A 14,027-nucleotide genomic window follows, 5' to 3' on the forward strand; every position below is an offset into this window, starting at 1 on the left:
ATATAAAACAGCTTATCTCCCCTCTCCTGCTAAAATAGCAAAAACAACAACAAAAAATTACCTTTGTGTCAGATAATTCATAGACACGATATAATTTAATCCTAATACCTCTGAGATAGGTTATCACACTCATTTTATAGGCAAAGAAACTGGGGCTCTGAGAGGTTAACTTGCCCAAGTTCATGTACCTAATGAGTAGCAGAGTCAGGATGGAAAACCAAGTCTTATTGACACCAAACAAAATATTCAAACATTAGGATAAAGGTTAATACAGGCTTTTAACATTTCTATTAACATTAACCACTGTTGTCATACCAAAAATGAGACATTAAAAAAAATCCTTCTCTTTGGAAAACTGTGAAATGCAATTTTCATAAAAGGTGTCGACTATGAGTAATTTACTTAAAGGTAGCCAAGTTACAGACATAGTTTCTTTGTAGATTTATCTGAACCCTTATAGCTGATCTGATCAGGGGCAAGAATATTCTGAACTGTTAACTTATTTAGGGCATAACCACTAGTCTGGAAAGTACTTACTCTTCACTGAGGAAATCAAAGGCTTTGGACTTATCCCCAGGGAGCTGAGATAAGGTGCTGCTTCTTTTCTTGACGGAAGGAGTAACATGAGAGGTGGGTGCATTGTACTTCAGATTAACAGGTGGTTCGGGCTTCTTAGCAGTATTACTTGAGGAGCTGAAAAGTCGGCTAAAACTAAAAAGAAAAAAAGTCTATGTGTGTTTGTGTGCTTAACTGTATGCATTACATGCACTGTGAAGAAAAATCCATAATTTCCCACAAATTCCAGAGTGCTTTTACAAGGCAATGGGTTAGAAGCTGCAAAAAGATTTTTTGTTATCACACACTGCAGCCTTAGCAATAACTCACAGCCAAACTCAGACATTCAGGAAAGAGAAACTATTGCTTAGAGTAGCAGATTCCTCTTCTTTAATTAACAATTCCCATAATGAAAGGAAGAAGCTCTTAAGTACAGGGAACTTTTCGTAATGAAGAAATAAAATAAGATGGTACTCTTAGCTAGCTCCAACTTGGTGCAAAGTAAGACTGGTTGTTAAACAGCAAGGTTATGGCTGCATGGTTTGAACAGAAGCTTAGTATGCCAGTTCTAAAATAGTTATAATAAAGTACAAGAACACATATTACCATTTTAACATACATCTTATATACCCTCTTATTAAGCTCAATTTAAATAACTATTTTCACATCACTCAAAAAAAAAAAAAATTCAACACTTCTATAAAGTAGCAGATTTACCAAAAAGGGGTAAGTTTTCAACAAAGTAAATGCACAGTACTTCTGGCACAAACATAATTCAAGTCCAAAACACATAAACACACACTACTCAAACCCCACAAATACTAAATTTCTAATCTTCACCCTGTTCCTTACAATCACACAACCAGTGAATCAGTAACTTATTTAATGAGGAGCCAGGTAATTATCAACTCTACGAATAATTCCCCATTATTTTATTTAATTTAGCAGAGGATTCCACCAAATGCATAACCAACATGATGCAGCTTACGATAGCATTATTTTTTGTCCTCAAGAACAGCCTTACCGAGCTGGCACACTAAGTATCAAAAAGAAGAAGTTCAGTTTAGCTATATACCCCACATTTGCGAAAGAAAGAAGACACAAAATCATTCTTACAAATAAGTTTTGACTGTAATCTTCTTGCCTCAAAGTGCTGTCTAATGTCTTTATGTGTTGTTAGATACTTACAACTGCCAAATGCTTGACCTTTTTTTTTCCTGCATGGCTGGATTTTCTCTTGATGCTCTACATTAAAAAAGGAAAAAAAAGAAAGAAAAATTGTGTTATCAGTGAGATGTTCTAGCTTTCTATCTGAAAAACAAGCAACCCAAGAAGTTCATGGGATACACAGAGGAGAGTCAACAACTAAACTCAGTAAATGGTAAGTGGCCCATCCCGAGTCAGGCGGTCTGCTAAGGCTCGTCCGACAAAGGTAAACAACATATCATCCCTTCCTCAGAGAGCTCCATCTACGGAGAGAGACAAGGCTGTCACCTGTGCTGGACAGTCAACATGCCTGAATGTTAATATTAAAAAATTTTTATTGAAGCGATATCCTCCAACTCTCCCTTTTAGCAAAATATTGCCTTGTAAATCCCTGTCTTCCCATAAAGGTCTCTATCGCTTTAACTCCCAGCTCTCACAAAACAGCTTGTAACTTGACTGTTCTGATGGGTCATTTTTCACAGGACTAAAACTCTTCCATCACTGAAAAGACGATCAGGGAAAGGGATAAAGTGGATTGATAGGTAATTCAACAAAATTTCAGAAAATAAGGCATTCCAAGCTGATTTAGCAAGGGGGTAAGAATCTTGTCACCACTATCAGGGCCCCCTTTCCACCATTAAAAAAAATTTTTTTTTAATGTTTTAAAAACATTTTGTAATTCAATGGAAAAAGTTAAAAGTAAGTTACCATTTCTTTTCACTTGCTGACTACCACTTGGCTGCTAGAATTAAAAATAGTTATGAGAAGTGGAACCTGCCTACATGCCTCAGTTTTTAAAATATTTATTCATTATTTATAGTACCCATTAAATGCTGGAGTTAAGAACACACTTCTTAGTACATTAGTTTCTTTGTCCAATAAATAAAGATTAGAGTATTGATCTCCTTCCTTCTTAGCAGTTATAAGCAATTACAATTTTTCAAAACTGTAAATGTGCTATATGAAATACTTTGTTCTCATATGACTCTGGTAAAGGATATATAAATTGTTAAATAAATGATAAAATCATAAGGAAGTAAAAGTTGGAGGTTAGGAAATACATTCATAAACTTTAAAACAATGTGTCAGTTGTGCACCGTTACTGGTAAATCTGATATGACAATCCAAACTAAAAAATCTGGGCAAATTAGGTGGCAACTAATTTACAAACTTTTCATAAGCTTTTTCTAAATTAAAGTAAGGAATACTGTTACTAAGAATATGACCGTTAGATGGCAGCACTAGGTGAGACTTAAGATCCAATTGACATAGGTGTCAACAGAAGTTGCATTTTGCATGAATAGTCAGAAAGGGAGGAAAATCAAGCAAGAGTATTTTATAGGAAGATACTAAGTAAAAATGATTTAGTTTCCTATGTGATAGATGAAATTTATATCTTTTCCTAACTTTACTGCAAAAGTAGTGTCAATTTCTATTTTGAAAAATGAAAATTTTCTTTTGAAAAATGACTATCATCCCTAAGTTCATCACAATTGCCTTTTAGAAGTCCTGGGACTTCTAAACATTTTTCAAGAGCCCTTACTGGCCCAAAAGACACCCACTTTGATCGCATTTTGTTACTAATTTCAAGTGTAACTTTAGAAAGTCTCTCCTATTAACAGAGCAAGGGCCTTGGATCCCCAAGAAGGACTCTAGCTGTGAATGAAGGAATATTCAAACCTAGGAAACAACAGTAGAAAACATCAGAGGAACTTCTCATACGAACCGAATCATCTCTGTCCATCGAACAGCTTCCTGGAGCTCCATCAATCTCTCTTTATACTGGTTTCTCTCCATTAGAACTCGGGCCATTTCTACTCTAGTAAACCGCTTCCTCTGGGCTGTGGGAATATCACTCTATAATGAAAAAAAGACTATAGATCACTCGGAAGCCTTTATCTGTTTTGGCATTATCTCAGACTTAAGCAAAATCTTTAAGCTTTTAAACGTTCTTTAATTTATAAACTAATGAATCACTTAAATAAAAATGGCTTTATAAAAATAAAATCAATAAAGAGATTTAAATAATTACTTATGACTGAAAAGAGGTAGACGATTTAATTTCTGAATATAAATACAGATATTTGAATGTATTATAAAGGAAATACAAAGAATAGTGCAGATTTTGAACTAAAATGAAGAAAGTTAACTGTTATCTACATAGATTTAAAATGGTCACCTGGAAATGTTGCTCTAACAACATTATTTTAAATTCATGTTCTATAACAAATGCTAGTTATTCAGAAATTAGTTACAAGTTAGTTCCAAAAGGGGTTCATTTATCAAACTACCAATCCATATATACACCCAAGGACAGTGCAAAATGTAAACTTACTGGAAAGTTACTACCAAGGTACCCAACTCTAATTAATACAATTAAGATGGAGACCACTCTATTAACCAGAATTCTTCTTAGGGAGAATAGGGAATGTGAATAGGGTAAAACCCAGAAGGCCATGCTCCAGTCAACTTGCTTCTCTTGCTGGTTTCTAAAGGCTCTTCTGAGAGGAAGGTTGGTTTAACAGTAGGGCTTTTATTTTACTGAGTGGAGTATGCACATTTTGGATCAAAGCTGAAAGGCTTGGGACAGTAAGAAAGAGACTGAGCTTAGCCCTCAGCAGTCTCTTCCTTTGTCCTCCTGCCACAGAACTTGGCCTCTCCTTTAAACAAAAGTTAAAGAACAAATGATTAAAGGACTTTGTGTTTGCAACATAGCAATCCCACTACCAGGTACATAACCTGGAGAAACCAGGAGACCTGTACCATAACGTTCATAACAATCACATTGTTTATGGTTGTAAAAGCTGAAAACAACCTAAACATTAATAGGAAAACAGATACAAAAACTGTCATATATTCATATAATGGGGTATTATAAAGCAGCGAACATGAATGAACTACAGCACTATACTACAACACAGGTGGATATCAAAAACATAATACTAAGTAAAAGAAGCAAGTCTCCAATGTAACCACGGGACTAGTTCAAACTGACCCCATCTTATCAACAGAGTGTTAAAAGCTGTACAGAGCCAAAAATTACAAGCCATGTAGCCAGAGTGTGCGCAGAGGAGAAAATCTTGACCTGAAATAATACTGTCAACCAAAGATTCTGCCCCCCACGGAAGCAAAGGACTGGAACTTGAAAGCTGGACTCATCAGAAACAAGGGGTCTGCTGTCTAGGAAGATTCAGTGTTAATGCCCCTTCTACATCTTACCATAAATGTTTAAAGTCCTCCAATCAAAACCTGCCCCATCAGCGCTTCTGCATAACAGCCTGCTCCCCCTAACCTCTTAGACTGTGCCCCAAGTCCTGGATGTGGGAGACAGATTTGAGAGGCTTGCCTCCTGTCTCCTTGCTGGTCAACCTGGCAATAAAGCCTTTCCTTTTCTCAACAGCCAGTGGTGTAATTATTGGCTTTTTATGTGCGTCAGGCAGAGAAACCCCTTTTTGTGCAGTAACACCAAGACTAAATACAGTATAAAATGCAAAAAAAAAGAAAACTAAACCATACCTTGTATGTGTGTGACATGATAACATTTTTTTTTTTAAAGGTAAGAAACTGAGAAATATAAGACAGTAGTTTCCTTGGGAGGGGCAGAGCACAGAGTAAATTCAATGTCTGATAATGTTATAGTTCTTAGGTTGGGTGGTAGGTTCACAATGTTCATTTATTGTAACGTAATGTTATTATTCACAGCTTACACGTTACATGTTTTTTATATGTATCAAATATTACATAAAAAAATACAAATAAGAGATTGAAGTGGCACCAAATAATCATTCTGTCCAGGACACCATCTCTCTCAGGTGTGACATTTGATCAGCAAACATCTGTTACAGGAATGATAACCTAGTTACGAACGAATAACTAGTACGCTAACAATATTGGCAAGAAGCTCATATTTATTCTTTTATATTTATATATGTTGACAACAATATGGGCTAATTGCCTAGTATTAAACTTCTAGAATTCATCTTTTTATGTTTAATACTATTGAACATTTTTATTAATAAAGCTTTCAAATTCCTAGGTCAAAATCTGAAAGAAAGCAGACAACAACAAAAAACTCCAAAATATCCCAGTTGGTCCTTCAGCTTGAACATGCAAACCCAGGTCAGAGCAGAGTCACAGAGGAAAAATGAGCACAACACATGTAGCTAGAAAGCTGAGCACTGGATACCATGTGGAAGCATGAGCTATCCTATTCATGACCATAAACATGTCTTCTGACTTCCTTTTTTGTCTTTACAATGTTATATTCAAAGCTTAATTAGCAAGATTTCCCCAAAATACCAAAATGTGGTAAGGTAAGAAAAAAAGTCCAAAATTATAAACCTACATCATCATCATCTTTTGCCTTTTGCCTTGCATCTTCAGCTTCTGCACGAGCTCTAGAGGGGAAAAAACCAAGACACGTTATTTGCGTTGAGTTCATCCTTTCAAAGAATGAACGAGTAGGTCAAAAATTTTAACCACCACTAAATGACTATTTTTCTTTTTCCAAACAGAGGATTTAGCTGTATTCTTTTAGGAGAACATTCTCATAGCACTGTTCTCAGAAAAAAAACAGGTTCAACAGAAAGCTGGGTGAAGGAAAAAAATGAATGTTTCCAATTTCCTTATTAGCAACATTGGAACAGTCCTAACTTTTTTCACATCATGACATACACAAAATGAGAAAAGTCAGTAAGTGGAGGGGCTTGCTCACAGCAGAGGCAATCAGCCAGGCACTTCAGTCCATGCCAGGCAGCGCCTGGCCCTTCCTGGCTCGAGAGGGCAGAAGGCATGGGTCCCAGGGTACCCCTACACCCCTTTGTGGCAGCCTGGCAAAGAGAGTTTGGTTCAGAACAACATAACGAAAACTTACTTCCTAAGCTCTTCCTCCAGCTCTCTGTTCTTCTCCTCCAGCTTCAGTTTGGCTTGTTTCACGGCCTCCAGCTCCCCTTGCAGCACATCTTTCTCACAGGTCAGTTCATCTACTTTTGCTATCAAATCATTCTTCACTACATTCAAAGCATTTCTAAGAAACACATATTTCAAGTGCATCATTACAAACAAATATCCTTGCCATCTTTCAGCTTTTTCTCTTGTAGACTAAAGTAACTACATAATCATAAAGCTGAATAATAATTGAATACTTTAGAGGTATTCTACCTGATGTTGTTTGCAGACAAAGGTAAAAAAAAAAAAATAGAGAGGAACAGCCTAAGTATTTACTCTTCCCGCTTATCAAATGAAGAATAAACAGGTAAAGCAAGGCAGACCACCAACAAATAAAAATGTCAGAATTAAGTAAGATTAAACTTTTAAAAAACAGCATCCATAAGGGTAGTGTTGTAAGTAAATTCTAAAAAGATATTACCTAATTAATTACCTAAAATTAATCCTTGAATTTACCTTTAATAATTAATGAGAACAAAATCTAAACTGGAAAAAAACTGAAAAAAAATCTACGACTTAGTTCCTCTTGGGTCTAGTGGGCATAGGACCTCATTATAGCTGCATTCTGTTTGGATATACAGCAAATTAACAAAGCAGTCCAATCTGTTTTTCCACACGACTCAGGACCTTACCCACTAAACAAGATTCAAATGTGTTTGAGGGCCTAAGACCCCACAAATTGTACCTGAGAACATACAACTACGGAGGAGAGCTCTGAAGAGGCAGGCTGGGTATAGATCAAAACATTTATGCAGAAATAAAATAAACCCCAAGAGAAGAGATAAGAAAATAGACAACCAAGGCGAGGGAGCAAAAAAACTCATAGGACACATCCAGAAGATTAAGAGAAATGCATGGATACGTGTAGAGTAGAAAGGAGATGAAAATCTGTTTCTGCAATAAACAAAGCCATGAAACATATCCATCAGTGAAATTTGTCCCATTACCTATTTGCTTGCATGTACGTGCATGCACAAACCCACACGCAGAGAAGGGGAATGAGATGGGGTAGTGAGACTGCATTAGCGCTGTGTTAAACTGAAGGAGCGTCACTGACTTGGACAAGAAGAAAATTCAGAATCTTTTAATCCTTGTTAAAATTTTGTACATACTTACTTGGTTTCCAACAGTTGTGTATTTTCTAATATAAGATTCTCAACTTCACGACCCATTCCTATCAAAAGAAAAAGGATAAAAACTTTGAAAATAAATTTATCAAAAATTATATAAACTTGTAATAAGCTGTAGTTGCAAATTTTATTTCATAAATTTTATCTGTCCTGTAGTAGTCTCATTTTGTCTATAATTTCATTTGCTGTATCTACTTGAGTGGATTATAAAATTATAAATAATTATCCATCAAAAAATAAAGCTAAAGATTTTATTAGTCAATTCTTTATAACTTAGCTAGTCTATATTTAGTTTCTCATAGATAATATTTCAAAAGGATCAAGACTTTTCTGCCAAATATTCTAAAAAGTAGCAATATTTAGGGGGAAGAAAAGAATAGCATATATGGATCAGAAATTGTTTCCAAATCACAGCTGGTACTGTGGCCTTTGCCTAAAGATTAGGCCTTATTAATAAAGAACAGGCAGAAACAAGGCCAAAGAAAGACAGAACCCCAATGCAGATGAAACCTTACCAAAGAAATTATGGTCTTAAAGCCCATGCATTCCATGTAAAGCAAAAACAAAGAACAAGAAATGTTTTACGTAAGAAACAGCATGAAAATAGATCATTAATCTGTAAAGTTTTATGCATGATATGAAAAACATCTGGAATCACAATGCTATGATTTAATGCATAAAGATGTGCAAAAGACAGAAATTAAGATGATTTCCTTCATAAGGATGCTCTAATATGTTATACCTAAAAAAATGCTTTATCAATTCTTTTGCACAATAAAATCGAATATAATTAGGTTGAAAACCCCAGATCAATAATATTAAGTTTCCTTCAAAGTGCCATCTCTGAAATGATAATGTTCAGTTGTCACTTTACAGAATCGTGTTTAATAATTTAATGAGTACTGTAAGGCAGGCAGGTAGACCATTCAATGCAAGATCCAATGTAGTGATCTTTAGAGAGAAGAAAGCTATTTAATTTGCTACTCTTAAGAAAGTGAAGAAATAAAACAATACAAATACACTGAGGAATATATCTCAAAAAGTTACAAAAACAAAAAAAGCAAAGCCACCACTCACTTATCCTAAGTTAATATTGGAAAATCACATACAATGGAAGAAGTAATATTCATAACCCAGCTAAACAGGAAGGAAATATTTCTAAAGAAAACTACATAAGGTAAAAGAGTTAATATGCCCCTTTATTTTAAAAAGGATAATATTTCAAAAGACTTAAAGATAATTCAAAACAAAACCAACCTAGGAATGCTAAAAATTCAACGCTCACATATGGACTCATATTTTGTCTGTATTATAGTTATCTCAAATATTCTCAAAGATCAGGGTACTTCTACCATGAAGAATTAAATATCAGAAATAGTAGCTTACTGAATCATCCATGCATTCTCTAAAAACTACAAACAAAGACAAACTAAAAAAGTTTCTAAATTCCAATTCCAAAATGAATTTTGGCAACATATGTTGAAATATTTGCTTTAAATACTAATGTTAACTTTTCAACAAAGCTACAGAGTCAGAAGAAATCGGGTTTAGATTGGTTGAAAAAAGCTTACATAATGACTATGTTTGCTATAAACTCTCAAACATATAGGGAGATAAGCATAAAAGCTGAAAATATATGCAGGGCAAAAAAAAAAAATAGTTGAGCAGAAAAAAATGATGAGAAAGCATTAAATAAGAACAGCAGCCAAAAACGCCTAGCTTAAAAAGCAGTAACATTAAAGTATTTAAAAGCATACACACCAGAATATTCCCCTGGGTGAGCAGCCCAAGAGAAAAATGAATGAGAATCTCAATTAGATTGTTTTCAGAAAGCAAGAGCTATGCTCATTTATTTCAAAATGAGAGAGGAGACAATAAAATTGAAAAGATGTAGAAAAACCATTAACTAAATACAATAAAGTGTAAATACTAAAGAGGGAAAAATTTTGGAATATATACTATATGGGAATCATATCCTATAATGTAGTTTTTAAAGTTTAGACATTCCCAATGATGAGTTCTCTTAAAATCTAATATATAAATTTAATATATAATTAATAGGATTGTCCAAAATCTTCACTTTGAAATGTATCAATAAAAACTAACTCATAAGTATAAGAAAAACATAACTTGAAGTGGCCCCGTTTCTATTCAAGACTTCAACCAAGCAGAAATCTAGGTCTAACATATTTGGAAACTTTACCTATTAAAATAAGCAAAAAACTGCCTGACAGTTTTTAAAATTAATGATGTCTCATTCGGATTTTAGCATTGGTTCTCAAGCTAAGTTCATTAATGGGCTTCTGAATTACCTGTTAATCCCTTGAGAAAGTATGCACAATTTTACCTATTTCTGTATGTGCATTTTCCCAAAAGTACACTGCTTTCTTACAAATTCTCCTGTAAAAGAGTTTTAACTCCAAAAGGTAAAGAATCACAGATTTCGAGGTGAAATACAACTGTTAGAACTATTTAACGATCCATTCGTTTACTTGCTATGTTGTGTGCTACAGACTCAACAGTGAGCAAAAGACATAGTTGTCTTGGCCACATTGAGCTTATAGTCTATCCAGGGAGACAGGTACATAAAAAATTACAGTAGAGTATGAAGAGTGGCATAATAAATAAAACGCAGTCCCATGAGAACATACATTTCAGGGACAACTAAGCTTTAACGAGGGGATCAAAGCAGAATTCTTGGAGAAGGATGTGCTATTTAAGCAGAGGCAAGAAGGAGATACATATAGAGATAGATAAATAGATTTTTTTTTTTTAAGAAAAGGAGCAAATAAGCCTTCATGATTGGTTGTGAGGGGAGAAAAAGAGCTCTAGGATGGAGAACTGAGTGGATGGTGAGCTCATTCATTTACATTCATTACTGAGTTAGTACATGTCGGTATAAGAACAGTCTTGGGAGAGAGGACAAGAAAGATGGCGATGAACCGAGCTTCAGAGGTATCAAGTATAAAGCCCCCCAAATCACCTTAGAGGTATCTAGTGGGCTGCTTGGAAGTAATAGCCCAGGGTTCTACAAAAAAATCTTGGATGGAGATAAAGACTTTGGAGCAATTAGCCATGAAAGCTAAGAAACAAGAGCAAAGAAGATTTCCCAAACAAAGAAGTAGGCCTTGGACAGGAACACTGATATCTGAAAGATGGGCAGAGGAAGAGGATCCTGCAAAGAAAACTGAAAAAGAATAGTCAGAGGCAGGAAAAGAATGCAGGAAGGTCTGATATCACAGAAGCCCAGCAAAGACAGTTTGAAAGACAAATGTTATTTGAGAAGTCACGTGAAATAACTGAGAACAAACCACTGGATACAGCAAAAAAGAAGGTTGTTCAGGTAAGGTGAGTGTGGGGCAGAATGCCAGACTGCAGTCTGATGAGGCGCAGGGGGACTGGGGAACCTGGCCAGTAAAAGTAGCCATACTTTCAAGGGGTCTGTTTTGTTAACTGATGTATCACAAGCATCTAGAATAGTGCCAGGCACATAACAGACACCTCATCAACACTGCTGCATAAAAGTGTGACTAGATACGGGAGGAGGGTGAGCAGTAGAGTGGAAAGGTACTGAAGATAGAGTCAGAGGAGACCAGCATTTTTATTTTTAAATGGAAAAGACCTGAATGTGTTAAACGATAATAGGAAGAAGTTAGTGAAGATAGTGAAGTTGAAAATATAGAAGATAATCAAGAGAAAGAAAATCCCAATCATAGGATGTATGAATGCGATTTCCAAGTTCTAGAATGTGGCCATGGGAAGTGACTAAAGTAAATGGAGAAAGGGATCAATGAAAATAAGAAAGTCAAGGGATGAGACTCCAATCAAGATACAGAATAAACTGCATGTGGGGGGTTATCTCTTTTAAATTATTAAAATCAGAAAAAAGAAATTAGAAAAAAGTACTCAGTGCATGTACAATAACTGCAAAAATTTATATTTTTGAACAAGAGAAGAGTTTTACAATAATATAGTAATTAGAAAAATGAATAATGAAATCATAGAAATGGACTTTGTACTTATTTATCAACCCAAGGTCAATTAAAAAACTTGGGGAAACAATTTTGTTAGTTTAACTATATTCTGAATTGTACGGAAGAGAAGCCATAGAACAAATACGGGCCTTGGAAATTCACTTATCATCTTTGACCAAAAAGTATTTATGTAGGCATAAGTCACTACACTTAAGATAACATATTAAAATCTTCTAATCTGGAACATTCTAGAGGTAAATATATTGATATCTTCAAAAGGGGGGGGGGAGTAGTTTACAGTCTATTTCTTCTTTTCAAAGTGGAAAGGAAACCAGAATACCAGGAATTTACATTTACCCTATTTATTATGCTTAATTTTCTGACAAAGAATGGAAGCTTTTAGAAAATACTTGATTTAAAAGACCACAATTATTTCTAAGTACTATGTGGCTTACAAAAAAGAAAGTTTGAGGCCACTAACCTCAAAAATTATATTATTCAATATTGGATTATGAGGCAGTAGAGTGTACAAACTATATTAAAAAGTACTTCATGGGGGCCGGCCCGGTGGCCCAGCGGTTAAGTGCGCATGTTCCACTTTAGAGGCCCAGGGTTCACCAGTTTGGATCCCGGGTGTGGACACGGCACCGCTTGGCAAGCCATGCTGTGGTAGGCGTCCCATATATAAAGTAGAGGAAGATGGGCATGAATGTTAGCTCAGGGCCAGTCTTCCTCAGCAAAAAGAGGAGGATTGGCAGCAGTTAGCTAGGGCTAATCTTCCTCAAAAAAAAAAAAGTACTTCATTCTGGTTACATACAGAGGGATAGCATCAAGGAATTTTGCGGGGGGGGTGACATATTTTGACTCTGATAGTAGTTACACAACTGTGCGTTTGTCAAAACTCAAAAAATTCAACAGAAAGAGTGAATTCTACTGTATATAAATTTGAATATAATTTTAAACATTTCAAATTTTTCTTTCTAATATTTTTTGCATGTGCCCCTCAATTTTGCCAGGAAGTCAGTTTCTTAAACCAATCAAATCTAAAAAGGAACTTTTTATGCAAAATTTAATGTTAAGTAAAGTTAAAGTGTAAACTTAAATGTAAAAACAGAGTGTTTCTTAAGAATTGCTCTTTTAGCCCTCCTTGAGAAATCCAAGCTCATTCAATTGCTTCCAATTACTCAGACTTTAACGGTAGGAATCTATGTCTAATTCAGAAAGCTTTTACTTACATACTTTCAATCTCTCTTACTAGATATACTGTGAGCTCTGTTTAGACAGAATTTGTGTTTCCTTCAAAAAATACTTTAAACTATCAAGGACATAACTGATAACCAATAAACTTAACATACAATTAATGCAAGCAAGGCCACTCTATATTTAGAAGAATTGACAAACAGCACCTTTTGAGAACAGTATAGTCTGTATTATAAATACACTAATACATACAAAAACTTTTTGGAGACCAGTATCTATTGCAAAGGCAATGGTTTTTAATACCGTGAGGTTTTCAATTTCTATAAAGTCTTAAGTTATAAGAAAGGTACACCAAAGCCAATTGACACAAGTCAGAAGCATGTAATTACTGTTGAAAAGAACTTCAGAGATCACCCAGAGCAGGAGTTGGCAAACTTTTTCTGTAAAGGACCAGATGGTGAATGTTTTAGGCTTTGTAAGCCATATGATCTCTGTTGCAGACTTAACTCTGCTGTTGTGGTGCAAAAGCAACTATAGACAATAAGTAAACAAATGAGTGTGGCTGTGTTCCAGTAAAACTTGATTAACACACATAGCAGGTGAGCTGGACTTGGCCCCTGAGCCACAGTTTGCCCAATCCCTGAACTAGAGTCCAGCTCCTTCATTTTATACACAAAGAAACTAAGGCCCAGAGAGGTCAAGCAAAGGTCACCAGACAATAGTGGAAGAGCCAAAGGCAGCATTCTTTCCAAACCAGGTGTTCTCCAACACAAACTCTAAAATGATTATATTTCCCATAGCGCTAAAACAGAATACTCTGTGAAATCTCAGAAAAATCAAGTGTTATAATTTTTTATTTAATTAAGGTCAACAGTATTTAATGAAATCTATTTAAGCCAGGAACTAACTACCCATCAATCTATATATCTACACATCTACTCACACACACCCACACCCACACACCCATATATACAGCACTGTGTTCCTTATGTGTAATACTGCTCTCGGAATATAT

At 35.2% G+C, this 14,027-nt stretch overlaps 1 protein-coding gene across 9 annotated transcripts in view; it reads right to left on the bottom strand.

Moving 5' to 3' along the window:
* SPAG9 (sperm associated antigen 9) overlaps window positions 1–14,027 on the bottom strand; it is a 126,574-nt gene that overhangs the window by 26,705 nt on the left and 85,842 nt on the right. For all 9 annotated transcript variants that reach the window (XM_070560716.1, XM_070560715.1, XM_070560714.1 and 6 more), the window contains 6 exons: window positions 7,825–7,882; window positions 6,635–6,787; window positions 6,107–6,158; window positions 3,488–3,618; window positions 1,744–1,800; window positions 538–711 (listed from right to left, as the gene is read on the bottom strand). In XM_070560716.1, coding sequence (XP_070416817.1) covers window positions 538–711; window positions 1,744–1,800; window positions 3,488–3,618; window positions 6,107–6,158; window positions 6,635–6,787; window positions 7,825–7,882 — 625 coding nt within the window. The remainder of the gene's footprint in view (window positions 1–537; window positions 712–1,743; window positions 1,801–3,487; window positions 3,619–6,106; window positions 6,159–6,634; window positions 6,788–7,824; window positions 7,883–14,027) is intronic.

The sequence above is a fragment of the Equus przewalskii genome, chromosome 10 (genome assembly GCF_037783145.1).
Source record: "Equus przewalskii isolate Varuska chromosome 10, EquPr2, whole genome shotgun sequence".
Classification (NCBI taxonomy): Eukaryota; Metazoa; Chordata; class Mammalia; order Perissodactyla; family Equidae; genus Equus; species Equus przewalskii.